This window comes from Rhodofomes roseus (assembly GCF_022264815.1).
Source record: "Rhodofomes roseus strain CIRM-BRFM 1785 chromosome Unknown C8Q71scaffold_9, whole genome shotgun sequence".
NCBI classification, from domain to species: domain Eukaryota; kingdom Fungi; phylum Basidiomycota; class Agaricomycetes; order Polyporales; family Fomitopsidaceae; genus Rhodofomes; species Rhodofomes roseus.
The window spans coordinates 1,088,141-1,112,405 of record NW_025952965.1 but is presented as its reverse complement, the minus strand read 5'-3'; the positions used below and the strand labels follow the sequence as shown (position 1 = coordinate 1,112,405).

Sequence of the window (24,265 nt, the reverse complement as noted above, 5' to 3'; positions counted from 1 at the left end):
CCTCGTTCACGCGCTAGACATGTCTGTTTCACATACACGTCGGCGGTGAACTGGATATGAAAGACAGCGTGCACACCGCTGTCAGGACGATGGCGGTAGTACTCAAAATACATGCAAGATAACACGCAAACTTCGTAGATCCCTTGTTACGGTACAACCAACCTCGGAGCGTCATAGCTTGGCTGGACTGGTCCAGGCAGGCTTCCTCCTCTATCGACAGCCGTCATAAGCCTACATAAAGGGGCGCAGAAAATTACACGAAATTCGTACCTCGGAAAAGGCCCTGAGTCCCTCCTATGTGAAAGAAGGTTTCAGAGTCCCACCTCAGTCCAACGTCGACGCAACGCGCACCTTGATATTATCACCCGCAAAGTGCCGCTTGCTCTCCTTCGATCGCACATGAGCAGTGACTACGTCTTCGACATGCGCATGCTGGTTCGTGAGCAACAATGCACGCTTCGTGCTCTGCACCGAGTCAGGCGAGTTCGTCACAATCTCCGCTGCCCAAGCCAGCGCAGACGGGAGCAGCTCGGACTTGGGCACGACCTTGTTGACGCTGCATACAAGTGAGCCGCGCCTCCAACCCGTCGGTACAGGGATCCGCTTACAATCCGAAACGACCCGCAGCCTCAGATGCCTTGATGGGTTTTCCAAGCAACAGCATCTCACTTGCAAGCTATCCAGTCATATCACATCAGTCCCTCTATAACCAAGAGTTTCGTCTCGAGCGCACCTGATGACCGGCGATCCTGGCCAACCGAGGCATGCCTGCACCATGCGGAAAGACATCACAGTCAAGACCAACATCGACTAGAACATTGCTCAGACGAACCGCCTGCAATTGCTACCACACCGCGCTTGACCTCCGGAAGGGCGAAGACAGCGTCGTCACTCGCGACGACCAGGTCGCAGTTCAACACAAGCTCTGTGCCGCCGCCGTAGGCACCACCATGGACGGCTGCGATGATGGGCTTTCCGGAGGTCGACCGGCGAGAGATACCTGCGAAACCGTGTTTGTCGGCGATGACTTCGGTGCCGTCGTCTGCATCTTGGCTGCCCTGACGCTTGTTCCACCTAGAAGAAGTATAGTTTAATGTCTGAACGAGTCTAAGGGGTCTATGAGACTCACGCGATGAGGTCGGCTCCTGCACAGAAAATCCGCCCTTCGCCGTTGATGATGACCACCCTGCCACCGTTTCAGCCTGGCATAGTACCGACTATACTGAAATACTGACCACAGGCTAGTCTCGTTATCAAACCAGTCCAGGACCCTCTCGATAGCTTCCTTCATGGTGGGCGAGACAGCATTGAGTGCTTTCGGGCGGTTGAGAGTCAGTAGCATGACATGATCCTGTGGGAAGGAGACCTTGATCTCGTCGGAATGCTCGGGTGGTTGGAGGGCACCCATCGTGGTTACGGATCCTCTCTCAGTTGAGCGACGCGTCGAGACGAGGGGACGAGGGAAGGCGGGGAAGGGCCCGATGCACGGGAACACGGAGGAGGCGATCTCGATCTCGATGCGGGGTAATCACAAGGTTGGGCTCGCCGGAGCCTGCCTTGCCAGGCTTCACATGCCACGTTCGCGCGATGTTGGAGGATGTTGGCCCTCGAGAGCTGAGTCTCTGCAATGAACAATATTAATTGTCCTGGGCCTTAGAGTTCGCTACTATGGAAGCCATGTGTTCGTGACAAAAGAAAATCATGATATGCATGCGTTCATACTCCAAAGCTAGTCGGCGTAAATGAGTCAAACGTGGTGGGTCGTGCGAGGACAATGTACGCTTGTACATACACTATTCAGCCAAGCAAAACTGCCATGTACGGTCCTCACCTCCCTCACCCGTCTTTCCCTCACCATGTGCTCGCTCGCCCTTCGTCATACGGTGTTCATAACCTTTCCAGAGTGCCCTGTGGAACACGAATGACCGTAACTGCACAAAGCGCGGAACTGGTTGGGTCGAAGATGAGGCAGGCGGCGGTGGTTTCTTAGCCAATCTCGGGACGTCCCTAGACTCCCGTGTCAGGCATGGTCGGTGACATCGGCAGGAGGATGGCCTTACCACTGTGTATATGGAGGGACGTTGCGAAGTGTAATAAGGATGCTACCCCGCGGACTGACCGCAAGGTCGCTCGCGTCTCCTTCTTCTGCATTTTCAGGAGCATCATCCTCTTCCTCATCGGGGTCTGCCTTCCGCTTCCGAGGCTGCATGATGGTCGGGACTGGGCCCGTCGCGAGGAAAGGTGCAGCGGATCGGAGGAAGCACACGATCAGGATTTGGTTTGACCGAATGTTGCGGTCCTGGTCTGTGATACCTCTACCTAAACAAGTTCACTGTCAGCAATTAGACCGGTGTCCTATACACCACAGATACAGTACGCACCCGCATGGGGAAAGTTCCATACGATTTTGTCCCACTTCGTCCCCTTCAAGGCCGTGTGTTTCTCCAGCCTCGTCGCATCGACGTTGAAGATGACCTGTACTCCCTTCTTTCTCAAGGTGGCTACGACCTCCGGGGCATCCGGATACTTCGAGTAGCAATCGTCTTCGCTATCGTATGCAGTGGCCGTCACGTTGCCCGGCGGTAGGAACTCAAGGGCGCTAGGGGCATCGAAGACGAGAGCGCGAGCAAATGAGAAGTTCCCCTCGCCGATCAGCAGGATACGATCCGTAGGCTCGAACGGGATGGTCGGTCGCGGCGGCAGAGCCTTTGCCTTGCCCTTCGCCCGTGCACTTTGTTTCGCCTTGTCGATCTGCTCTGCATGGGCAGCCTCCTGCTTTTTCTTCAGCCTGGATTGCTGGGAGGAGAGTGAAGCCTTGAGCGACGTTTTCTTGCCCTTGCCCTTGGCCATGTCGTTCTGAGAAGCCGTGTGGCGTGCCAGGAAGAGGTTGTTTGAAACGGAAGCCGTTGGTACACAAGCCAAGACACGGCCAAACAGCCAACACGATCGTGGCGGAACGTGGCACTCACTGGCACGCGCTTACTGAACGTTCACCACGCCTGCTCGCCTCCATTCGCCATTGTCTAGTCGTTCTTTACCAATTTCACCATCATGGTGTGTTGTTGTTATGCATGGTCTGTTTCCTGTGATGCTGAGGGCACCGGACAGCCGACCGAATTTGAGATGCGTCGCCGGAACGCACAGTTCGCGGAAAAGGCTCGCGCGGGGAAGAACCCGTCTAAGCCATCACGACAGGAGGTGCTCGCGAAGCGTAGCCCTGTGGGCATGTGGGCACTGGGCATAATCTGTTTTGTTGTAATCGGCGGAAGTACGTAGCTTGCTGTTTTATCATTGTTCGAGGCGAAGCTCACCTATGCAACTCAGTTGTGCTGGAGCTCGTCCGACTGATCTTTGTGTGACACGCTGGTTGCTATTATGACGAGATTACTCTACTGGACGTGCACTGTGTGTTTCCAGTCGTTGCCGCGGCTAGCGTGCCGCTCCTGCACCACTCACATTTGGGCGACAGGCATCTTTCATTTTCATGGCTACACTATATCCCTGTCGACCACGTCTGATATATACGTGCGGCCGCATCATGTCCACAAGAAACGCCAGCGTATTCACAGATATACGTCCCTTCACTGTGCTAACCTTGGTTCTCCTCCTTTGTACTTCCGGACGCGGAAGGCTCGCCTCCGGCATCTCCAGTACTCTCAATGCCTTCCATCGGTTCTTCGAGGTCCCTCTCGTCAATCTTAACCATGTTCGCAGCCCATATGTGCGCCGTTGGCTGCCAGACCATAAGTATATTGTCTTCTGAGGTGCTGCTTGCCGTCCACGCCTCAGCCTCGCCAGGCGCCCAGCAGAAGTCCGTTGGTCGGGCAGTATGTCCTGGGCTGAAGTTTCAGTGGCGCTGGCCGTGCGCGACAGCGAATTTGCTTACCTCCGTGAATGAAGACAAGTTCTGGTGGCCCATCTTCTTGTTCGTCCGGAGTCTGTTCCTCACCGACTTGCGACAGGTCCCAGATGTTGATTCGTCGGTCACTTGAAGCCGAGGCAAAGACTGTGGCGTTGTGTGGTGACCAGGCGACATGCAGCACTTCGTCTGTATGTGACTCGAAGACATGCAGCTTCTTCGTTGGTGCACGCAGGTCGTGCAGAATGATCGTCTGCGTGGACCCATATGTAGCTGGGCATTGTACAGTGAAGTGAGCACTTACCGAATCGGCGCTGCCAGTCAACACCAAGTTCTCGGCCGCGGGGCTGAAGGCTACGGCAAGGATTTCTCGATCGTGTGCTTGTATCTTTGTCGTGGGTTCAGAGGAAGCACGGGTGTCCCAACTTCGAGGGTGTCAGTACTCTGTGGGTAGGCAGGGAGAAAGTGACTTACACCATAAGCATCTTGTCGTCCCCGACACTGGCTAAGATGTTCTCATGCTTCGTATGCCAGTCCACATCCTGGTTGGTCACGCGGTCAACAACGCTCTTGAGGATGCTGTGCAGTTCATGCATACCCCGACTACGGACGAGTGTCCTCTAAATACAGTTGTCGGCTCGATACTCGTCTTCGCCTTCGTGTAGGACGTAATATCCCTATGGCACTCTATTTAGGTCACTATGACTCTCATATTGTGCGTGTACTTACCAGTGACAGACGGTGGTATCTTCAGAGGCGCCGAGGATGTGGCCCATCTTCAGTGGGTTCCATGCCAACCCGAAGCTGAAAAGTGCAAAGTTATGGATAGTGCAGGATGCATTACGACATTAGGGACCCACCCTTCCTTGTTTTGTCCGACTAACCGGATATCCGGCCTACACACGCCTCCCCGTTCTGGGTCGCTGGGGTGCTTGGTCCGGTCGAATACGAACACTTCTCCGGTAACGGCCTTGGTTGCGATGAGGTCGGGGTTCTGGGGCATGTACCGCGCGCGGTTGACCTCGCCTGCATGGTTGATCTTCTGGGTAATCTGGACGCGAGGCTGGGCTGGGATGCTGTGGCCACCAAGCTCACCGCGCTCATCATCGTAGTCAGCGCGGTCGAGCCTGTCCGCCGAAGGGCTTTCATCCCGTTTCGGCAACTGCACGGTGGCTATTTGAAGGTAGTCCTGCGCTTGACCGGATGTGTGCGTACCCAGAAGGAGCCGGTGCGTCGTGTATGGCTTGTTAGCAGGTCTGAGTGGCGCGTCCTCAGCGTATCCGGTATTATGAGGTCTGGTCTACGCACGACTCCTTGTCTGGGAACCATTGGCACGTCAAGCTGGGCCAATCTAGTGCGTGGGTAATGACTACGTCGTATAGATATGGTGCATTCTTCTTCCTGGATTGCGCACCAACGGTCAACGCGCGAATGCGGAATTCATCGCCCGCGACAGCTCTTACCAGGTCTTGTACTCCTGCGCGATACGAAGGGCCCCGTAAATGATGGCGAATCATACAACAGCAGCAGGATGCTCACTTCGTTGATTAGCTTATTCTCCTCCTCAGCTGCGAGGTCATCCTCTACCTCCTCCTGCACGGACGGCTTCATAGCTCGAAAGACGATTTAGCAGCGAAGGAAACAGTGCTTGCGACCGAAGGGCACGGGGAAGGTCACACAGCAGCGGTGAGCGTAGACGAGAGACCGAACGAAGCCACAGTTCTCGTCTCTGACCGGCATGGACGGGCGCGACGCGTCTGTGACAGGTCGCGCTTTCGTCACACGGTCACGCGCGTGTGATTAGGAGGACCGGGGCAAGGTGTCCGGCCGACGGGGGGTACAGCGACGAAGGCCCCCGAGGGACATTGTTCATCTATTAGGATAACTACACATGTACTTTGGTGATATGCGCAGGGGTCAACGCCGACTTCAGAGAAGGGACAGGCGGTGCTGTATGCGTGTCGCGCGCAAAGAAGGCCTATGGCGGCTAGCAAGCATTAAATGCATCTACATCGGGCTCGGCAGTCATGACTCGCTCTCCCACTTCGCTATGAGCTTTTCCAGGTCGAAGTTAGGATCCTCGGGGTCGGTGATCACTGTAACCGGCAAAGGTTCAGCAAATTTGACGGAGCCAGAGAAAGCATCCGCGAGAGACACGGAGTGTCCGCTTGCAAGACGATATAAGGATGGTAGAACTCACCGCCGCCTTTGCTACCCTCCTGTTTCTTCTTCCATGCATCCTTCGCCTGCGCTATCAGGTGTTCCCGCTCGTGGACGGCGTGGTGCTTAACCTCCTCGTCGTGTGCCTTCTGCAGTGTCCGGCGGTGCGCAATGCCGTAGAAAACACCAGTAAGGAGCGCCGTGTACCGGACAACCTAACCCACACAAGCTCAATATCATACAAGGGGACAGTTCGCGAATCCAACAACTCACGTTAACTGTGGAGGAAGCCATAGGTATGCCTGACCACCGGGATTGTAGTCAATGCAACTGCGGGATGACCCTGTCTGTGTAGAAGCGGCACATATTAGCTACCTATTCCTTCCATCCACTAGGAGAGGTTACATACCTACAGTGGATCGAGAAATAGACCGACCGACTGTGTAACCTATGTAGCGGTCGCGCTGGAACACTTGCGGGAACTTCAGGAAAGTGATTATATAATAACGTACACGTGACTACCAACACCGAACGGCGAAATGGCAGTAACGTTGTAAAGCGAATGGGTAATATGGTAGAGTACTTTCGTTCCATATGCCAGTGTAGAAGTAGTGCTCAGAACCATTGTTGAAGTGACGGAGAGACATGCTAGTTCACGCATGTACCACTGGCAGCCTCACAGTAAGCATAATTGTTGACGACAATTATGATACATTGCCGGTGATGTCAACTTTTGACAGGAATGTGAAGCACAGTACTTTTGCTTTGTTGTTGCTGAACCATCCAAGTCCATGGCTATTCTGCACTGGGTCGCATGGAGGCAGTCACTAGTTCAGTACGCTTATGGAATGTCAATGGCCTTGGGCGGAGTTGGCAGATGGCGGCACGTTCATGAGGGCTATTTAGCACTGGCAGTGTCCACCACAACAGTCGAAACCGAGTCGGCGCACTCCGTACTCTATTCCCAAAATGTCTGAAGCGCAGGATATGTTTCGCGTCTCACCTTGGATAACGTATGACCCATCACCCGACGCCCGCACCGAAACCCTCGCTCGCAGTAACGTTCACTTCTCATCCATGGGCGGCGACGTCGACATGGACGCCCCACAAATCTCTACCCTTCGTGAAGACAACACTCCCGAGCCTACGCCGGCGCGCACGTCCAAGTTCAGGGTGAAGCTGCTGGTCAACGAGGGCAAGCGGGCTGGCTCACACCAAAGTGCTGCTCCTCGTGCTCACGCGAAGCGCGGGAGCGATGAAGACGAGGACGAGGACGAGGAAGAAGAGGACCAGCTCATTGACGATGACGACGACGAGCTCAGCAAACCTCCTCCGCCAGCGCCCCCCGTCATTCAGCCTGCACCTGTTCCTATTCCTTCAACCAGCGGCCGAGGACAAGCCACGAAGCGAGGACAGGGCAGGGGTCGCGGGAGGGGAAGGGGCAGAGGAAGAGGAGCACACATTGCTCTAGGTGAATGGTCTTCCTCCGTCGGTGGTCGCATATACTCATGCTCAGCATGTAGACCCGAGTCACCTCGCTCATAACGAGTTCTTCGATCCAAACATTCCTGGCAGTAGTGCATTCTCTCTCGTACTGCCTCCGCCGATAGCAGCACCAGCGCAGACAAAGAAGAAGGCTGCTGCAGCCAAAGGCACCACTGCTCAGCGTGCCATCAAGAAGAGGCCTTCGAAGTATGTCTCTTTGTAGTTGAAGCTGTTTCATGCTCACGTCGTCTGTAGGGCCGCCAAAGGCGCGGCAGCAGCTGTCATCGCTCCGATACCCATACCTATGCACAGGGATGATGCAGAAAGCATCATTAGCGAAGGTGAGCTTTTCCTCCGGTGAGCTTAGCGTTCGGCTGATAATTATGCCAGGCTATCCGGTAACAGCAGCTTCATCGCCAGTGCCTCATGACGAGCGGACGCCAGAGCCTGAGATGATGATGGCAACATCTATCTCAGGATTGGGAGTCGAGGATGGCATCACTTTTGAGAACGTTGCTTTCCCGCAGTACCCCTTGCCGTCGAAGCCATTCCCGGTACAGCCTGCGCCCAAGATCGGCACAGGCTTTGCGCCTCCTTTAGTGCTGGACAAGACCAAGAAGCCAGTGCGACGGTGGAGGCAGGTCAACCGCGAAGTGCGCGGCATCGCAGGTGGCCGCTGGTTTACTCGCTCCTGGGTCGGTGAAAAGGAATCCGAGTTCGCCTCTCAGCAGAACGCTGCCTCTCAGGCTGTCGCACTCGCCGCACACTCTGCCACTGAACGTGCGGACCGCGAGGCTGCATCAGCCGCGGCGATGATCGCAGCTGGCATCACGCTTCCCCCTAAACTGGCGGGTACATCTGCTTCGGCTCCTCCTGCAAGGGCGACGAAACCCAAGGCTACCAAGGGAAGTGACACGCCGCTGTCGACAGTGCCTCCGACTCCTAGTCGCCAAGATTCAGCGGTCCCAGAGATTATATCCGCTCAAGTCCCAAGGAACCCAGACATGGGTCAAGGAGCTCCATCTGAAGTCGCGGCCGCTGTAGCTCCCCCTGCCTGAAGTGTCTTCCCTGAGCGGACATCATTGTACTGAGGAGATTCTAGACGGGGTTGGTTGACTAGGATGTACTATACTGGCGACGCATGTATGTTTAGTCCGTGCTCTCGACGTTAGTTATCATGATATGCTAGGGCGCATGTAATATGTATTGGACCCTCGTATCGATTGGTGTGCTGTAGAGCGTCCTGAGTGTTGGTTGAGGCGAGAGTAACTTATCCATAGTCGGGAGGCGGGGGAGACCACGTGGCCTGTGCTGCACCGTGTATTGCGATCAGGGTGTCCGCGCGCGCGAAAGCGCGCTGCGCCGTTCGTATGCAGCGCAAGCCTGCGCACTTGACTACCACTACTCGACCTACGTCGCCGTCTAGCTGAGTCGGCTGCACGCAGCGCACTGCGTTCGCTGCGAAGCACCCTTCATGTCGGGAAGCTCTACACCGAAGCTCGTTGCACCCGAGCCACTCAAGAAAGGGTCGTCCATCTCGTCATTGCGCTCCGGCGCGCACGAGCGGGGTGAGTATTTCGGTGTTCGCATGCAGCCGAAAGGAAACTCATTCCATGCTTCGTAGTGTCTACGCCACCGGCGTACGCGTCCGATCCCAAGTATAAGAAGTACACACAGCAGGTGGAGAGATGCCTAAACTCTTTCGATAGTGTACACGAGTGGGCGGACTTCATTTCGTTTCTCAAGCAGTTGCTGAAGGTCAGTCGTGATGTCTTCTATATGCCTGACTTGCTCACTGATGTCATTAAGACCTTCGAGGCGTATCAGCAATTCAAAGAGATCCCGCGCAAGCTTGTGGTGGCTAAACGACTGTCGCAATGCCTGAACCCCGCCTTACCAACAGGAGTCCATCAACGAGCATTGGATGTCTACTCGCACATATTTGCTGTCCTCGGGGTGTGTCTTTTTGTCCTTGTATTACGCGGAAACCAGCTCACTGCATCGCTTGAATTAGACGGAGGGTCTGCATCGTGATCTTGCACTATGGTCCTCCGGTCTATTCCCCTTCTTTGAGTATGCGGCAACCTCTGTCAAGGTACGTCTGTGCAGTTGTTTGTAACATGACCACATCGGAACTCCCCTATAGCCCACGCTCCTCAACCTCTTCGATACATACTACTTGCCGCTCCAAGATGGTCTACGCCCTATCATGAAATCCTTCATCCTGGCCCTTCTTCCCGGCCTCGAGGAAGAAACTGGGGAATACTTCGACAAAGTGCTGAGCCTGCTGGACCGTCTCTCTGGCAGCGTATCTCCGTCGTTCTTCTTTCAGAACATATGGATTGTCATGTTGACAACTCCTTCTGCTCGTGGGACATCGCTGAACTTCCTCTCTCGTCGACTGCCAAAGCTAAAAGCTGAGGAAGGTAAGACGGTACTCACGAGTCATCCTCGCAGTATTTTGACTCATGCAGGAGGCAACAGACATAACGGATATTGTTGGTCGCGATGTCGGCCTCATGATTCGTGCCTTTTCGTCTGCTCTCGAAGATGACGACCTCCTTGTACGACGTGGCGCGTTGGACCTTCTTTTGCAGTCCTTGCGGATCGACGGCGTTGCGCTCAAACGCGCCCAAGCCGACGATCGTATGATACTGATGCGCGCTGCAAGCAGTGTAGTACTTCGCCGGGATCTGTCTTTGAATCGCCGACTCTATTCGTGGCTCCTGGGCCCGAGCGAGGAGGGCCAGCAACAAATGGAATACCTCAGAACGTACTCACTCCAGTTGCTTAGCCACACTCTCAGGGTATGTATGCTATGTGTCACTTGAACTGTTGCATTAAGTGCTCATGATTATTCTAGGAAGAGATGTTCCACCCATCCTTGGACTACTCACAAGCTCGGCCGTTCAAGATCTTTATCTCACTTCTCGATAAATGGGAGATCGGTTCGCCGCTTACTGAGGTACTTATTTACGATGCATTCAAGGCGATCAGGAGAGCCCTCGAGAGTGGCTCCGAGTCCGGTGATGATGTGCGTACCTTGTTGACTGAATTGCGGAAGTTTCATTGAACATAAAGTAACCTTGATAGATCAGCATGACAGCTAGCACGTTATATGAGGCCGTGGAACCTCATCTGTTGTGGAAACAGCTGTATTCCATCGTCTACTCGGAGATCACGTCCCAGAGCACCAAATGTGAGGTATGACCGATCCCAGATAGATACCCTAGTTCCTTATTGACGACAATTATAGGGATGTGACATGGTTGCATACATCATCTCCACGTTTCATGGTCAAGACGAGGAGATCGAGACTGTCCATCTACCTGTTATTTTCGCCGGTATTGCAGAACTGCTTGCGGTAACCTTGCCCTATTTATCACACGAAAATAGTATTAAACGATCGCACAGATTTGTATACAGGAACAACCCCCTCGACTATCGACAGCCGCGCTCTCCAAGGTTCTGGCATTACAGCAGGAAATATTGCAGCATATGTCTCCTGCAAGCCCGCTGAAGTCAAGGCCGCCCGTTTCCAAAGACTTAGAGTCTACCGCGGCTGTGTCTAGTCCGGCATCCTTCGCCTGTATCTTCTACGGCATCCCTGGTGCATTGTCCACGCCTTCCCGAGCTTCTCCAGCCTTGCCATTCGCAACTGCGTTCGAGGATCTAATCTCCCTTAGTGCATATGCGTCACGAACACTTCTGACCGAGGGCGAGCAGTCGGAAGGAATGCGCGAAGTATTGGTAGATGCTCTGGCGCTCGTGGCGGATGTCGTTTCTCAGCACGGTTCAACACACGCTCGATCCGTCACGCTGGCTTGGGAGCCTAGTTCGTGGCTTGCGTGCGTGCTGCAGTGTGTGGAACCTAAGGTCAGTGTGTGTTTAGATATTCAGCCTCGGATGCTCATAACATGTCTCAGGTGACGTCCTTCTTGGTGGTGGAGAGTGTAGTGAGCACTGTTACCGCTCTTCACGATGCGCAAACACTGCAGCCATGTCTATCGATTGACGAACGCTCCGTCATTTCCGCTATGGTCAACGCTGTGAGTCGAAAGCTTGCGCATGTGAAATGGGCTAACATCCATTCTCATTGGCTAGCTCCTGCGATATTTGCGATTGCAATGGGCTGCATATCATGCACGGGCTGTTGGCCTGATCTGGTCGCTGGAGGGCCTCAGCCGTAAACGGCACGTGGAAGCAGTCATTGCCCGCAGAATGACGTCGGAAGACCCCGCCGAAATCGAGGAAGCCTGCGAGACGTTTGGTGTCTTATGGAGACTCACAGGTAAGCTTTCCGACAATTCGAGGTAGAACATGCTCACCGTCGAGAAATAGACGACGATCTCGTACCCGGGTCTAGGTTGAAGGTGCCGATGATGATCGCTCTTGACACACTGAAGAGCAGTGACCCCGCTTTGCGTCGGATTGGAGAAACCTGGATGCGCTGCAGCCTCAAATCCTACTTACGGTATGACTACGGTCTCCTTCAAATGTTACATCATCGTGATGCAAATGACAGCGTGCTTGATCCCATTCTATTCGACTTGCTTGACCCCTCCATTCGACGCTCACCATCGACATTGGAGCTCAACGGGAAAGAACTGCATGGGTTCGCTTATGATCTTCCGTTTGACCAACGCTATATAATCCACATGCTCGAGACACTGCTCTCTGTGATCAAATTTGGGGGCCAAGGTTTTAGCAAGACGGCTCGCACTACGCCAGTCGGTCGATCCCCTCATGCGGAGCTGCTCAAGCGGTTACAAGAAGGTATAAGAGATGTTCGTAAACCTCATGGTGCCCTTCTAATACGACTCGTCCCTAGCTAGTGCGTCGTCTCAAGATACAAGTTACATGGATGTCCTCTTGTACTTGCTCCTCCGGTGAGCCTCCAGGTATAAGGTCTCGATGATATCTCACCAATATGCGTAGGTTCCTAGAGTCCGAGCCGAAACCTGCTCTCGCCTCAAGGATGGCCAACTTCAATGTTGCCCTTCATAATATCTCGATCGACATATTGCAAGCATTGGTCGCTCGCGGAGAGGTTGATTTCCCCGCGTTACAGACGATGGAATCGGCCGTGATCAAGAAGCTCTACATTGGTGTCCACCTCGGCCGCCTGGATCTCCAGAACAAGCTGCTGCACCTGCTTCATTCTATCATCTCTGCATCAATCCCTAGTGGGGGCACATACCATGGGAAAGGCAAATTTTCAGCAAGTCAATTCACGGACATGGCTGAATCGTCAGAGAGGACACCAAGGCCAAGTACAGACTCATACGGCATCCATCCGCTCCTGGCCCAGACGCTGCTGGACGGAGTATTGGTTGTCACCAACCGGTCGATCCTGCAGCATTGGCTCGACTTCATCCTCATGACCGTGCCGCAATTCCAAGATCCCCTACAAACATGCATCGTGCCACTGAGTCATGGTATTTGTCGTCAATTGCAATCCGCACTAGGTGACATGCGTCGAGCGTCTGCTGAAGAACATACATTCGATGACTTCGAGGCGATCACAAGCGATGCGGACTTTGTTGCCCTGCTAACTTCTTTGGAACGCCTGGTGCTACTCAGCCTCTCCCGAATATCGGACACAAGTCCGACGGAGGAGGAACCCACGGCGAGTGAGAAACCAGTACAAGAGTCATCGGGTCTACTCGGATACGTATCGAACGTATTTAGCTCGGAAACTTCAAACGCTCTGGATGAAGCCGCACCGGTAAGTGTGATTTTTACTTGTGGTTGACTCCGGCATAATTAATCTCGTTGCAGACGCGTTCATCTGACTATGACAGTCTGCACGAAGCAGTCAGTGTTTTGTATGCAACGTGGGACATCCTCAGCGATCCGGACCGCCAACTGTGGTCTGATGTGTATCCAAAGGCAAAGACAAGATGTCGGAAGGTCTTTGAGCATCTATTCCGAGCACATCCTCCCGAGGTGCTGGAATTCATTGTCGATTGCTGGCGTCGCGACTCCACGGTAAGTTCTCTGGTATTTGTTCGGTCATTAGGCTCACATCGCTGCAAGGCTGCAACAACTGCCTTTGACGTGGTCGACGTTCTTGCGTCTAGTGCGCAAACCGTCGTGCGAATGACCTGCGAAAGCATCGCAGTTCGCACACCTGGTATGCCCGATCGGTCAAGGAAACCAGCAGTAGCCACTAGTCTGTGAGTGCAACTCGGATACGCACATGAAACCACGCTCACTGTCACTGCTTACAGGACGGATCTTATGCTCTACGACTTCCTTGAGCAATACCTGCGACGCCTTGAAGGACCTCTCGTAGTGCAAGTTTGGCCTCGCTTCGTTCAACTCTCTAAAGATCTTCTAGCATCGTTGCGGGAGTTCAAGATGCAAGCATTCCCTGCATTCAGGTTCGTTACACTGATGCACACTATCTTGTACCGAGCACTGATACCGTTATCAGATGTTGCACCGTCCTCGCTGACAAGTTGTCCCAGACAACAGCATTGGAGGACCGACGGTTACGCAAGGAGCTGCAGGTATGCCATTCGATGGACGTTGAGGATATGTTCAGCTGAAATTTGTCCTAGGATTCATATACTAAATTGCTCGATATATGCGTGCTATCTAGCAAGCCGTATGATCAAGGGTCCTGGATCCGTCGAACAACTCCGAAAGAGAATCTCACTGTCAATGGCAGAGATTCGCCGCTGCCTCGAGGTATGCACGGAACACTGTATTGCTTATCCGAGAAACTGAATGCATGCGGGCCAAGTTGCGTCAGACACGAAGTTGGATGAGAAGATGAACGCCAGCAACACGTCACTCCCAGATGCGGTGAAACCTGGCTACGGAACGGACGTTGTCGAACAGGCAAGTAATCCAGCATACCCCACCCGAGAGATACTGACTGCGTAGCAGATCAACGACTACATCGCATCAAGTGTGCTACCTGACTTGCGAAGACTCCTCGTTGATAGCGACAGGGTATTGGCAGCGTGCAACAGCATCGCCTACAACATTATAAACCCGTCGCTCAAGGGAAAGACTCGGTATGCCCATATGAACTCGGCTCGTGAACTTCACCTCACAGTCACCGTTGTAGGCCCTTGGACATCGACGACAAGGTTCTTTCAATCTTACAAGAGATGACCAGGATCGGGGCAGCATACAAGGCGTGGAGAGGCGCGGTCACAGACGTGCTGAACGACAACAGATGCTTCAACTCGTCCCCTCAGGCTGGTGGAAAGTGGAGGATCATGGTGAAGGCTCTGTATGACGTGGACAAAGCGGCCTTGTCGGATCTCCTGGGTACGTGCACCGATGTCGGAGGGTTGATGATACTCACCTCCTTCCAGCGAAGATCACCACCGCTCCATCCGCGAACATCTTCACGAACAGGGAGTACGAGATGCTTCTGCGATCATTGAACCTGCGGCGACTCTCCTACGTCCTGCTCTCCGGAGAGAAGAATCACTTCCTCACCCAGCTGCCGAGCATCCAAGAGAAGCTGGTAGATACGCTTCGCAACGTCTCTGCGCCGGTGGTCCAGTGCGAGGTGTACCTATGCGTGCGAGTCCTTCTATGCCGCCTGTCACCGCACAACTTATCAAGCTTCTGGCCCGTCATTTTGACTGAGCTGGTACGTCGCGTTGATATGACCGCCGACTTGCCGGCGTGACTAACATGGCATTGCGTAGTACGGCCTCTTTGAGAGGGTCATCACCAGTCTCCCATCCGATGGCTCCGAGGAGCTGACGCTGGTGCTCGCTGCCTGCAAACTGCTTGACCTTCTTCTCGTACTGCAGACAGAAGAGTTTCAAATGTACGCACTCGTGATGTACTGCGCGTACTGCCGCTGACGCGATTATTCGTAGACACCAGTGGATCTTCATCACGGACACGGTGGACGCGATCTACCGACCGGAGGGCTGGTTCCCGGAAGCGATCCTGGACCGATTAGCAGAGGTCACTGGCGACTTGCCCGTCACGGAGGTGAGCTCAGCCACAGCGTCTCCTTTCGTCACCGGACGATCGCTCATCGTCCACAAGAACGCCGCACCGTCATTGCACGGCGCAACGACGACACCGACAGTCGAGAGCAGACCGATGCGGCGCCCCATGCTGCGCTCGCTCCGGCAAATCGATAGCATCCGCGAGCTGGTGCCGTTCTTCTCGCACGCCAGCATCGCTTCGTATGAGAGTGTGTACAGTAGCGGGGGCAACGTAGATTGGGAGGCGGTAGAGGAGGGCTTGCTGGAGGACATGTTCGATGGGCGGTAATAGTAGTGTTCACTCGATACCATGTAGCTTATTACTGTTTCACTGCTTCCGGTAAATACCTAATTGCCTGCTCGACGCAACGTGTGCGGGGAGAATAAGTTGACTACCACAACATTATGTGGGCTTGTGTAATCGGCCCGTCTTACAGCTTCTACGTCCGATGTGACCAAGGTCAGATTCGTCAAATACACACAGATCACACTTCGCCGTAGCTTCTCCCGGTTAATAGGCTCGCGTGTTTCACACGCACGTTTCAAGTGTTCGAGCAGCATAGTCAAATTGAATCTGGACCACCGATATCATGATAAATATCCAAATACAGCCACGAAGCCCACAAAGCACAGAGCACGGGCGGATCAGAAGTCGCCCCAATTGCGGCGGAACTTGTACTTCATACGATCCTGTATGTCAGCGTTCATGCCGGCACGTCGAATCCGATACTAGGTACGTTACCTTGTACGGCGTGTTCTTCCTGCTCGCGGGGACCCCGCAAAGGTCAGTGTCCGGATGGTACAGAGACGGGGAACCGCTACGCACTTGAGTCGTTCTGAAGGTGCCTTAGGAGCCGCGTACCCAGAGCCGCCCTCACCCCACTGGCCGCTCGCCTTCGCGTTCTGGTAGCGCACCGCGGGGTCCTCGTCCTCCTGCTTGCCTCTTGTGAATTTCGGGATGACGGGCCCGGGCTTGGCGGGCTGAAGCGCGGGGTCGTCGGCGGGGTCCTCCGGTGTTGAGTTGCCGCCGGTGTTCGAGGCGACCTGGACGGGCTGCTGGGCCTTGTCTTCGGGGTGTGGTTCGTGCTGCTTGAGGGCCTCATCAACGGAGATACCTTGGAAACGTGCCTCACGCTCGGCCTCTTCATGCTCGATATGCTCGTGCTGCGCAAAGTGCTCGAGGTCTTCGGGGTGTGTGTAGGACTCGTCTGTTTGTGTATCGGGCGTGGAATGGAACTCCTCTGTATGTGTGCGGGGACGATCAGGCGGATCGGCGGACGCGGAGATGAAGAGGCGCACCTTCGTGGTGGAGGAAGAACTCTGCGCAGGTAAACGTGTCAGGCGCGATGCAGACGCACAGAAGGTGCTACACACCGCTCTCCACATCGTAATGATGGCCCTCCGCCCCGAGGTTGTCAAAGTTGGGGAGGCCGTCTAGGCCAACGGCCAGGAACTCCTCCAATGTTATCTTTCCATCCTTGTCCTTGTCAATTTTGTCTAAGACTGTGTTGACAATGAGGTCGGCCTTCTTCTGGTGCTCGATGTCGTCCTGCGTCAGCATCCAAACACGTCAGCCGGAGATAGGGATATTAGTCAGGAAGGCCGGGGCAGACCTTTGATTTCCTCTGCGAGTAGACGTGATGCACGCCATAGATTGCCTCAATCTCTTCGCGGTCCCAGATTTTGTCTCTGGTATCATAGGTTTGTCAGGTCGCCGAGTTTACATGAGCATGTCGGGCTGCGTACCCGTTCAGATCGTGCAACTGGAAGAAGGCCGGTGGGTCGAACGAGTCGCTACATGGTGCGTTCAGTCTTGTGATGATTCCGGGGACAAAGCGACCCACATATGATGCTCCCTGGCCATCTAACATGGCCCCGACGCGTGAGTAGGCACATGTGCAGGCCGGCGAAGGACGTACGTGTCTTTCAGCATATTGCTGGATTGTCTCGCCTGCTGCGGGACCGTCGTGTCCGTGGTCGCCATGCGCTGCAGCGAGGTGAGCAAAGACGAAGACCGCGAGACTGGGCAGGAGGAGCATGACGGGCAGATGCTCGCAGACACGGACGGTGGCGGCGCTGTCGAGGCGTCGCACGAGCAGGGAGCAGTCCCCGGGGTCCCCGTCTGGGGCCGAATGGGGTTGTCACGTGCCAAGATCCGCTGTCACGGACAGTCACGATGAGTGATCGGGGCGAGTGGCGCCACTGATACATTTTGTACCGATCGTGACTTGATCGTGACTGGTCCGGATGCGAGAACGCCATCGAGGCGCAGCCGGAATGGCAACTGCTGTGAATCGTCGGGAACGTGGACAAATTGGCTGCCGCCCGGCACCACTGCTGCTCCCTCCTCGCACCTTCCATTGATGGCTCATCCAGTGTAAACGGGCAGCTTGGTCGCGTTATAGGTTCGGATACAGATTCTTGCGTGCTCGCTGGCTGAGTCAGCGCGCGCCCATGTCGTCAGGCTGCCTTTCTCCGAGTCCGAGGTACCGGGACTGAGTCGGCGGGCTCGGTGTCCGCATCGTCCCACGTCGCAAGTCCCACGCCTGCGGACCTGGGGTGGCTGCTGCTCGCAGGCCAAGAGGCGAGTGCCGACGGCGGCGACGGCGGGTTGCTGGCAGCTGGGGCAAAATGCATAAGAGACAGCGCCGCTGGGTTGCCGCAAACGACTCGCGCAGGACGCACTTTTTGATCGGGCGTCTGGCCAATCGGACGGCCGCGTGAGGGCGGCTGGCGCAAACTACGTTATGGATCTGATGTGAGGCGAGTAAGTACATGAGTAATCGAGATCGAGGTTCTTTTGAATTCCTCACGGAAGACTCCCTATATATGCACACACCAGGCCATGGCTTCCCCCCGTCTACCGCCTCCGGACTCGCTCCCTGCCCTCTGTGCGCCTTGCCTGCTCCGCGGACGCCATGACCGACACTCCGGGGGACGACCGCACTCTCTATGGCTCGCTCAGGACGGGGCACCATGTCGACATCGTCCAGGCAGAGGCCGAGTTCAACGAGCTCGCCAGGGCCTTGTCCAAGCGCTCGGGTTCCAACTCCCAGTCCGACAACGAGAAAGGCGAGAAAGAACACCGAGATGTTGAGAAGGGTGCCGATGTCTCCGGCGAAGAAACCTTTGACCTGCGCGCGTACCTGACCTCGAGCAATGACGCTTCGCAGGCAGCAGGCATTCAGCACAAGCACGTCGGTGTCACCTGGGAGCAACTCCAGGTCGACGTCTTCGGTGGCTTCGGCCATAAGGTACTTAAAATGACTGCCTGAATTCTCTGCACGTATCACTCAACAACTTGATTGTAGATCCAAATACCGACATTTGGCGGTACGTACATTTCTGAGCCGTCTTCGTATCAAGCCTCATGTCTGCGTACAGAGGAGATCGTCAAGTTTTGGCTCACTCCGTATTTTATCCTTAAGCCTCTTGTTGCCAAACTGCTCCCGGCCAGTCACAAGCAGGTGCCAACGACGACGATCATTCACCCGTATGTAGGCCTGTGCCATGACCGGCGGTGATACTGACAGTCCCCGCCAGACAATCCGGTCTGCTCAAGCCTGGTGAAATGTGCCTCGTACTTGGGACCCCGGGTGCTGGCTGCACAACTTTCCTGAAGACAATCGCCAACGAACGACGGGAATACCACGGTGTATACGGCGATGTTCGTTACGCCGGCATTGACGCGCACGAGATGGCCAAGTCCTACAAGGGCGAAGTCGTCTACAACATGGAAGGTCGGTGCTTCAAATATACCCTAGTTTATCGTATCCTGACAAGGCGCAGACGACATCCACATTTCGACGCTGACTGTTTCACAAACCCTCAGCTTTGCTCTATCACTGAAAACGCCCGGTCCCAAGGGCCGTCTGCCCGGCATATCGCGCAAGGAGTTCCAGAATACAGTTCTGAATACTCTCCTGCGCATGCTCAACATTTCACATACGGCAAATACCCTGGTCGGCGATGAGTTCGTGCGCGGAGTTTCGGGTGGAGAGCGGAAGCGTGTGTCGATCGCCGAGATGATGGCAACCCGCGCCCACGTTCTCTGTTTCGACAACTCCACGCGTGGTCTCGACGCCAGTACCGCGCTCGACTTTGTCAAGTCACTCCGTGTCATGACCGACGTCCTCGGCCAGACCGTGTTCGTGACTCTGTATGTAGTCATCCCGCGCGAGCGTGCCGCCCACCCACTGACGCCTCCGACACAGGTACCAGGCAGGCGAGTCGATCTACGAGCTCTTCGACAAGGTGCTCGTCCTCGACAAGGGCCGCCAAGTCTACTTCGGCCCGCCGTCGCAGGCTCGCGCCTACTTCGAGGGGCTCGGGTTCAAGCCGCTCCCGCGCCAGAGCACGCCCGACTACCTCACGGGGTGTACGGACCCGAACGAGCGGCAGTTCGCGCTGGGCCACTCGGAGGCGGACGTGCCCACCTCGCCCGAGCAGCTTGAGCAGGCGTTCCTGCAGTCGCCGTTCGCACAGGGGGTGCAGGACTCGCTCGCGAAGTACAAGCTCGTGATGGAGCAGGACAAGGCGGAGCAGGATGCGTTCCGCGCGGCCGTCGCCGCGGAGAAGAAGCGTGGCGTGTCGAAGAAGAGCCCGTACACCCAGGGCTTTCTCAACCAGGTCCGCGCGCTGTTCTTGCGCCAGTTCCAGATGCGCCTCCAGGATCGCTTCCAGATCTATACTAGCTTCACTTTGCATACGGTACGTCTGCGTTTGCCGCCGCCGCTTTCGGCGATGACGTCTGGGAGATTGACCGCAAAATGTAGGTTTTGGCGTTGGTGATTGGCGGCGCGTACTTCAACCTAGAGCCCGACGCCGCGGGCGCGTTCACGAGAGGCGGTGTTCTCTTCAGTTCGCTGTTGACGGCCGCATTGGACACCTTCGGAGAAGTCAGTTCCTCCGAATTTCTCACCCTCCGGACGACAGCCCTGACCTCTAACAGATGCCGGTGCAAATGCTGGGCCGGCCGATCATCAAGAAACAGACAGGCTACAGCTTGTACCGACCGGCAGCGATCGCCATCGCGAACACTCTGGCGGACATGCCGTTCTCCGCGCTGAGGGTGTTCATCTACAACGTCATCATCTACTTCATGGCGAACCTCAAGCGCTCTGCGGGCGGCTTCTTCACGTTCCACCTATTCGTGAGTTGAACTGTAGGTCCAGTGTGTCAAGCGATATTAAATACAGTGGCCGCGGCGTCTCCAGACGTACTTGACGTTCCTTACGATGCAAGGCTTTTTCAGGACATTCGGCTTCATGTGCACGAACTTCGACTCGGCGTTCCGGCTCGCGACGTTCTTCCTGCCCAACATGATCATGTACGCTGGCTACATGATTCCGGTCTCCCAGATGAAGCGCTGGCTGTTTTGGATAGTACGTCACTTTCTGACATGTGGCATTCGTGTCGATTGTTGATGATCCCCGCAGTACTACATCAACCCAATTTCATATGGTGCGTAGTAGGACCATATGGGGCGCTCAACCGCCCGCTGACTGAACGCTATCACCAGGCTGGGGTGGTAACATGGAGAATGAGTTCATGCGGATCGATGTACGCGTTCTCACCGATAGATCATAGTCGTCCTGCGTTCGACTGACTTAACCCCCCAGCTGGAATGCGATGGGAGCTACATAACACCTCGCAATCCACCAGGCATCAATAAGTATCCGTGCGTATTTTTCTTTCACTTTCACCAATCTATACGTCATGTTTGACTGGTCCTGATTTTTTTCCAGAGATGGTGTCGGCCCAAACCAGATCTGTACGCTCTACGGCTCCAACCCTGGAGAGTCTGTCGTCTCTGGCGCCTCGTACTTGGACGACGGATACATGCTCAATACGGCTGACCTCTGGAGGCGGAACTTCCTGGTGCTAGTCGGATTCTTCTTGTTGTTCCAGCTCACGCAGGTCTTGCTTGTCGAGTTTTATCCTGTGAGTATGGACCGGGGATATTTGTTGAGTATAAGCTGACTTGAGCGATAGGTGTACTTTGGCTCCGCCGGCGTGACGATCTACTCGGAGAGTGCTGAAACGAAGGAACGGAACAAGGCTCTTCAGGAACGCAAGACACAGCGCGAGAAGCGGCGCAAGGAAATTGGGCACGAGAAGCAGGACGCTGAGAACTCGGAGGAAAGGTATATATCCCATGCATGCTCACACACCAGATTGTTGACGTTTCCCGTAGTGATCAGAAGCTCGAGTTCGAGAGCAAGACCTTCACGTGGGAGAACATTAATTACCACGTCCCGGTAGCGGGTGGATCTCGGAGGCTGCTGCACGATGTCTTTGGCTTCTGCAAGCCTGGTACAATGACGGCTCTGATGGGATCTTCTGGTGCTGGTACGTGGATTTACACTCGTCACTTATAACACATCGCTCACAAGATCATAGGCAAGACCACTTGCTTGGATGTGCTAGCACAGCGCAAGAACATCGGTATCGTTTCCGGTGAATTGTTGATGGACGGCCGCCCTCTTGCCAGTGACTTCGCTCGCAAGACAGCTTACGGTAGGTATCAGATTGTCCACCCGTTTATATGTACTGACGTTATCCGTTCAGCCGAGCAAATGGATGTGCATGAAGGTACTGCTACCGTTCGTGAAGCCATGCGGTTCTCCGCCTACCTGCGTCAGCCATACCACATCCCTAAGGAAGAGAAAGACGCCTACGTCGAGGAGATGATTGAGGTGCTTGAGCTCCAGGACCTTGCGGACGCTGTCGTGTTCAGTCTCGGCGTAGAAGCGCGCAAGCGTCTGACCATCGGCGTCGAGCTTGCTAGCAAGCCCTCTCTGCTCTTCCTGGACGAGCCCACCTCGGGTCTCGACGGCCAGAGCGCATGGAACCTCGTTCGTTTCCTCCGGAAACTCGCCGACAGCGGCCAGGCCATCCTGTGCACGATCCACCAGCCGTCCTCGATGCTCATCCAGACCTTTGACAAGCTCCTCCTCCTCGAGCGCGGCGGCGAGACGGTATACTTCGGCGACATCGGCCAGGACTCTGCCATTCTTCGAGGCTACTTTGCCAAGCACGGCGCTGTATGCCCGTCGAACGTCAACCCGGCGGAGTTCATGTTGGACGCGATAGGCGCGGGGTTGGCCCCGAGGATCGGTGACCGTGACTGGAAGGACGTCTGGCAGGACTCGGAGGAGTGTGCGGAGATGAGGCAGGAGATCGGACGCATCAAACAGGAGACTGCTGCGAAGCCTTTGGCTGAGAACGACAAACCTGCTATGTGTAAGTCGAGCCAGGTCAGTTGCGGCGCTATGTTGTACTTACGGATATTGTGCAGATGCGACGCCGTTCTGGTACCAACTGAGGGTCGTCGTGTCGCGCAACAACACAATGCTCTGGCGCTCGCCCGACTACGTCTGGAGTCGCCTCTTCGTCCACGCCTTCATCTCCCTGTTCGTCTCTCTGCCTTTCTTGCAGCTGGGCAATGACGTGCGCGACCTGCAATACCGAGTGTTTGGCATTTTCTGGGTGACTATCCTCCCCGCCGTCGTCATGGGTCAGCTTGAGCCCATGTGGATCATCAATCGACGTATCTTCATCCGCGAGGCGTCCAGTCGCATCTACTCGCCATACGTCTTCGCTATCGGCCAGCTCGTTGGAGAGATGCCGTACTCCGTTCTGTGCGCCGTCGTCTACTGGGTCTTGATGGTCTATCCCATGGGCTTCGGAAACGGTGCGGCGGGCGTTGGAGGTACTTTCTTCCAGCTGCTCCCGGTCCTGTTCACGGAGTTGTTCGGTGTGACCCTTGGCCAGTTCATCGGTGCTATCTCGCCCAGCATGCAGGTATGCCCTTTCCTAAACTAACGTACGAACCCGACTGGAGCTGACACTGTCGTTCTAGATCGCTCCCCTGTTCAACCCGTTCACCGTCGTCGTACTCGGCATCTTCTGTGGTGTTCAGATCCCGTACCCGACGATGGAGAGCTTCTGGCGGACGTGGCTCTACCAGCTCGACCCGTACACTAGGCTACTCAGCTCCATGCTCTCAGTAGAGTTGCACGGGCTCCAGATCGAGTGCGCCGCGGCCGAATTCACGGTCTTCAGCCCACCAGCTGGCCAGACATGTCAGGCTTGGGCGGGTGAATTCGTGGACTACTACGGGGGATACCTGAATAACCCGAATGCGACGAGTGCATGCCAATATTGCGAATACTCGGTGCGTTTCTCATGTTGTGGTACACGGTCACGCAGCTAACGGGTGGTTGAACAGGTCGGTGACCAGTTCTTCACGCCGCTGAACATTCTGTATTCGAACCGGTGGAGAGACGTTTTCATCTTGCTTGCCTACTCTGGTAAGTTTTTCCGCCTTCGTCGCTGAAATCGTTCTAACGAACCCTTATCATATACAGTCTTCAACATTATTGCCACTATCATTGCATCGCGCTTCCTTCGCTATGCAAAGCGGTAGTCGCAATAGACATTATGAAACTCATGGCACTTTACGCCTTTGATGTCTTCGACACTAGACGGCTTCATGCAGTCACATTCGCACTCGCATTTTGCTTTCGGTAACGCATGCCACGCATTCTTGTCTTCACGCACACGCACTAGAGTACAATACGTCCATCATGTAGAAGGAGAATACAGCACGTCATTTACAATGTATACTCATCTTTTGAAGTCGGCGAGGCGTGACATCGCGGTTTTGTTGGTTGGGAGAGCTTACCTTGGTACAAATGCTGTGACGGCTTCGTCGCTCAGGCCATGCGTCTGACGTGCGACAGAGCTACAGCAACAGTGGAGTTGTAGACACTAATGATACAGTGGA

General features: G+C 55.0%; 9 protein-coding genes across 9 annotated transcripts; 4 read left to right on the top strand and 5 right to left on the bottom strand.

Annotated features, from left to right (window-relative positions):
- Positions 1–22: 22 nt before the first annotated feature.
- C8Q71DRAFT_757777 (enoyl-CoA hydratase/carnithine racemase) lies at positions 23–1,614 on the bottom strand. The gene is made up of 8 exons (XM_047923705.1): positions 1,236–1,614; positions 1,130–1,186; positions 833–1,074; positions 734–768; positions 609–676; positions 352–556; positions 271–294; positions 23–210 (listed from the first exon to the last, which is right to left on the bottom strand). Exons 1-8 carry the CDS (start codon positions 1,406–1,408, stop codon positions 172–174), a joined length of 843 nt encoding a protein of 280 aa, XP_047779505.1. The 5' UTR covers positions 1,409–1,614; the 3' UTR covers positions 23–171.
- A 179-nt stretch (positions 1,615–1,793) lies between these two features.
- Positions 1,794–2,850, bottom strand: C8Q71DRAFT_796689 (uncharacterized protein; the record flags this gene model as incomplete). The annotated part of the gene is made up of 3 exons (XM_047925695.1): positions 1,794–2,007; positions 2,061–2,319; positions 2,382–2,850. The coding sequence occupies 3 exons, from the start codon at positions 2,848–2,850 to the stop codon at positions 1,794–1,796; spliced, it is 942 nt and encodes a 313-aa protein (XP_047779504.1).
- Positions 2,851–2,951: 101 nt separating this feature from the next.
- C8Q71DRAFT_597181 (uncharacterized protein) lies at positions 2,952–3,509 on the top strand. Its single transcript, XM_047919596.1, has 3 exons — positions 2,952–3,054; positions 3,109–3,268; positions 3,325–3,509. The coding sequence occupies exons 1-3, from the start codon at positions 3,052–3,054 to the stop codon at positions 3,357–3,359; spliced, it is 198 nt and encodes a 65-aa protein (XP_047779503.1). The 5' UTR covers positions 2,952–3,051; the 3' UTR covers positions 3,360–3,509.
- An 80-nt stretch (positions 3,510–3,589) lies between these two features.
- On the bottom strand, positions 3,590–5,470 carry C8Q71DRAFT_706820 (WD40 repeat-like protein; the record flags this gene model as incomplete). Its single annotated transcript, XM_047920523.1, has 10 exons — positions 3,590–3,834; positions 3,887–4,112; positions 4,164–4,284; positions 4,334–4,401; positions 4,458–4,536; positions 4,589–4,663; positions 4,720–5,115; positions 5,168–5,260; positions 5,323–5,336; positions 5,399–5,470. The coding sequence occupies 10 exons, from the start codon at positions 5,468–5,470 to the stop codon at positions 3,590–3,592; spliced, it is 1,389 nt and encodes a 462-aa protein (XP_047779502.1).
- A 189-nt stretch (positions 5,471–5,659) lies between these two features.
- C8Q71DRAFT_757767 (ATP synthase E chain-domain-containing protein) lies at positions 5,660–6,477 on the bottom strand. Its single transcript, XM_047923704.1, has 4 exons — positions 6,429–6,477; positions 6,293–6,366; positions 6,060–6,234; positions 5,660–5,955 (listed from the first exon to the last, which is right to left on the bottom strand). The coding sequence occupies exons 2-4, from the start codon at positions 6,311–6,313 to the stop codon at positions 5,885–5,887; spliced, it is 267 nt and encodes an 88-aa protein (XP_047779501.1). The 5' UTR covers positions 6,314–6,366; positions 6,429–6,477; the 3' UTR covers positions 5,660–5,884.
- Positions 6,478–6,910: 433 nt separating this feature from the next.
- On the top strand, positions 6,911–8,748 carry C8Q71DRAFT_597142 (uncharacterized protein). The gene is made up of 4 exons (XM_047919595.1): positions 6,911–7,490; positions 7,543–7,711; positions 7,760–7,845; positions 7,895–8,748. The coding sequence occupies exons 1-4, from the start codon at positions 6,989–6,991 to the stop codon at positions 8,560–8,562; spliced, it is 1,425 nt and encodes a 474-aa protein (XP_047779500.1). The 5' UTR covers positions 6,911–6,988; the 3' UTR covers positions 8,563–8,748.
- Positions 8,749–8,868: 120 nt separating this feature from the next.
- C8Q71DRAFT_757761 (Dopey, N-terminal-domain-containing protein) lies at positions 8,869–15,849 on the top strand. The gene is made up of 28 exons (XM_047923703.1): positions 8,869–9,072; positions 9,129–9,262; positions 9,314–9,460; positions 9,519–9,599; positions 9,651–9,930; positions 9,989–10,311; positions 10,368–10,538; positions 10,598–10,708; positions 10,761–10,868; positions 10,919–11,380; positions 11,431–11,553; positions 11,609–11,795; positions 11,846–11,978; positions 12,030–12,280; positions 12,336–12,393; positions 12,443–13,232; positions 13,286–13,495; positions 13,544–13,683; positions 13,738–13,890; positions 13,944–14,019; positions 14,071–14,200; positions 14,256–14,353; positions 14,402–14,532; positions 14,586–14,791; positions 14,839–15,122; positions 15,181–15,305; positions 15,358–15,475; positions 15,533–15,849. The coding sequence occupies exons 1-28, from the start codon at positions 8,979–8,981 to the stop codon at positions 15,761–15,763; spliced, it is 5,355 nt and encodes a 1,784-aa protein (XP_047779499.1). The 5' UTR covers positions 8,869–8,978; the 3' UTR covers positions 15,764–15,849.
- Positions 15,850–17,665, bottom strand: C8Q71DRAFT_757758 (precursor to secretory protein Ssp120). Its single transcript, XM_047923702.1, has 9 exons — positions 17,394–17,665; positions 17,319–17,338; positions 17,221–17,268; positions 17,088–17,163; positions 16,849–17,023; positions 16,774–16,794; positions 16,301–16,715; positions 16,217–16,235; positions 15,850–16,152 (listed from the first exon to the last, which is right to left on the bottom strand). The coding sequence occupies exons 1-9, from the start codon at positions 17,511–17,513 to the stop codon at positions 16,120–16,122; spliced, it is 927 nt and encodes a 308-aa protein (XP_047779498.1). The 5' UTR covers positions 17,514–17,665; the 3' UTR covers positions 15,850–16,119.
- A 727-nt stretch (positions 17,666–18,392) lies between these two features.
- C8Q71DRAFT_900407 (ABC-2 type transporter-domain-containing protein) lies at positions 18,393–24,258 on the top strand (the record flags this gene model as incomplete). Its single annotated transcript, XM_047928802.1, has 21 exons — positions 18,393–18,728; positions 18,786–18,807; positions 18,859–18,967; positions 19,018–19,214; positions 19,264–19,633; positions 19,689–20,184; positions 20,250–20,372; positions 20,426–20,626; positions 20,691–20,858; positions 20,913–20,937; positions 20,996–21,036; positions 21,096–21,154; positions 21,222–21,417; positions 21,469–21,620; positions 21,671–21,825; positions 21,877–21,993; positions 22,045–22,719; positions 22,775–23,280; positions 23,339–23,653; positions 23,708–23,789; positions 23,847–24,258. 21 exons carry the CDS (start codon positions 18,393–18,395, stop codon positions 23,903–23,905), a joined length of 4,404 nt encoding a protein of 1,467 aa, XP_047779497.1. The 3' UTR covers positions 23,906–24,258.
- Positions 24,259–24,265: the final 7 nt, after the last annotated feature.

Excerpts from the sequence above, each read along its gene's own strand:
- C8Q71DRAFT_757758 (XM_047923702.1), bottom strand. The coding sequence starts at position 17,513 with ATGCTCCTCCTGCCCAGTCTCGCGGTCTTCGTCTTTGCTCACCTCGCT. Across the intron at positions 17,269-17,318 it reads ATGGCCAGGGAGCATCATAT|CGACTCGTTCGACCCACCGG; the intron begins GTGGGTCGCTTT and ends CGCACCATGTAG. Across the intron at positions 17,164-17,220 it reads CAGTTGCACGATCTGAACGG|AGACAAAATCTGGGACCGCG; the intron begins GTACGCAGCCCG and ends CTATGATACCAG.
- C8Q71DRAFT_597181 (XM_047919596.1), top strand. Across the intron at positions 3,269-3,324 it reads TTTTGTTGTAATCGGCGGAA|TTGTGCTGGAGCTCGTCCGA; the intron begins GTACGTAGCTTG and ends TATGCAACTCAG.
- C8Q71DRAFT_757777 (XM_047923705.1), bottom strand. The coding sequence starts at position 1,408 with ATGGGTGCCCTCCAACCACCCGAGCATTCCGACGAGATCAAGGTCTCC. Across the intron at positions 1,075-1,129 it reads GCAGGAGCCGACCTCATCGC|GTGGAACAAGCGTCAGGGCA; the intron begins GTGAGTCTCATA and ends TACTTCTTCTAG. Across the intron at positions 211-270 it reads GACTCAGGGCCTTTTCCGAG|AGGAGGAAGCCTGCCTGGAC; the intron begins GTACGAATTTCG and ends GGCTGTCGATAG.
- C8Q71DRAFT_597142 (XM_047919595.1), top strand. The coding sequence starts at position 6,989 with ATGTCTGAAGCGCAGGATATGTTTCGCGTCTCACCTTGGATAACGTAT. Across the intron at positions 7,491-7,542 it reads AGGAGCACACATTGCTCTAG|ACCCGAGTCACCTCGCTCAT; the intron begins GTGAATGGTCTT and ends CTCAGCATGTAG. Across the intron at positions 7,712-7,759 it reads ATCAAGAAGAGGCCTTCGAA|GGCCGCCAAAGGCGCGGCAG; the intron begins GTATGTCTCTTT and ends CGTCGTCTGTAG.
- C8Q71DRAFT_757761 (XM_047923703.1), top strand. The coding sequence starts at position 8,979 with ATGTCGGGAAGCTCTACACCGAAGCTCGTTGCACCCGAGCCACTCAAG. Across the intron at positions 10,312-10,367 it reads TGCTTAGCCACACTCTCAGG|GAAGAGATGTTCCACCCATC; the intron begins GTATGTATGCTA and ends TGATTATTCTAG. Across the intron at positions 11,979-12,029 it reads AGCCTCAAATCCTACTTACG|CGTGCTTGATCCCATTCTAT; the intron begins GTATGACTACGG and ends TGCAAATGACAG.
- C8Q71DRAFT_757767 (XM_047923704.1), bottom strand. The coding sequence starts at position 6,313 with ATGGCTTCCTCCACAGTTAAC. Across the intron at positions 6,235-6,292 it reads TGGCTTCCTCCACAGTTAAC|GTTGTCCGGTACACGGCGCT; the intron begins GTGAGTTGTTGG and ends TGTGTGGGTTAG. Across the intron at positions 5,956-6,059 it reads GGAGGGTAGCAAAGGCGGCG|TGATCACCGACCCCGAGGAT; the intron begins GTGAGTTCTACC and ends TGCCGGTTACAG.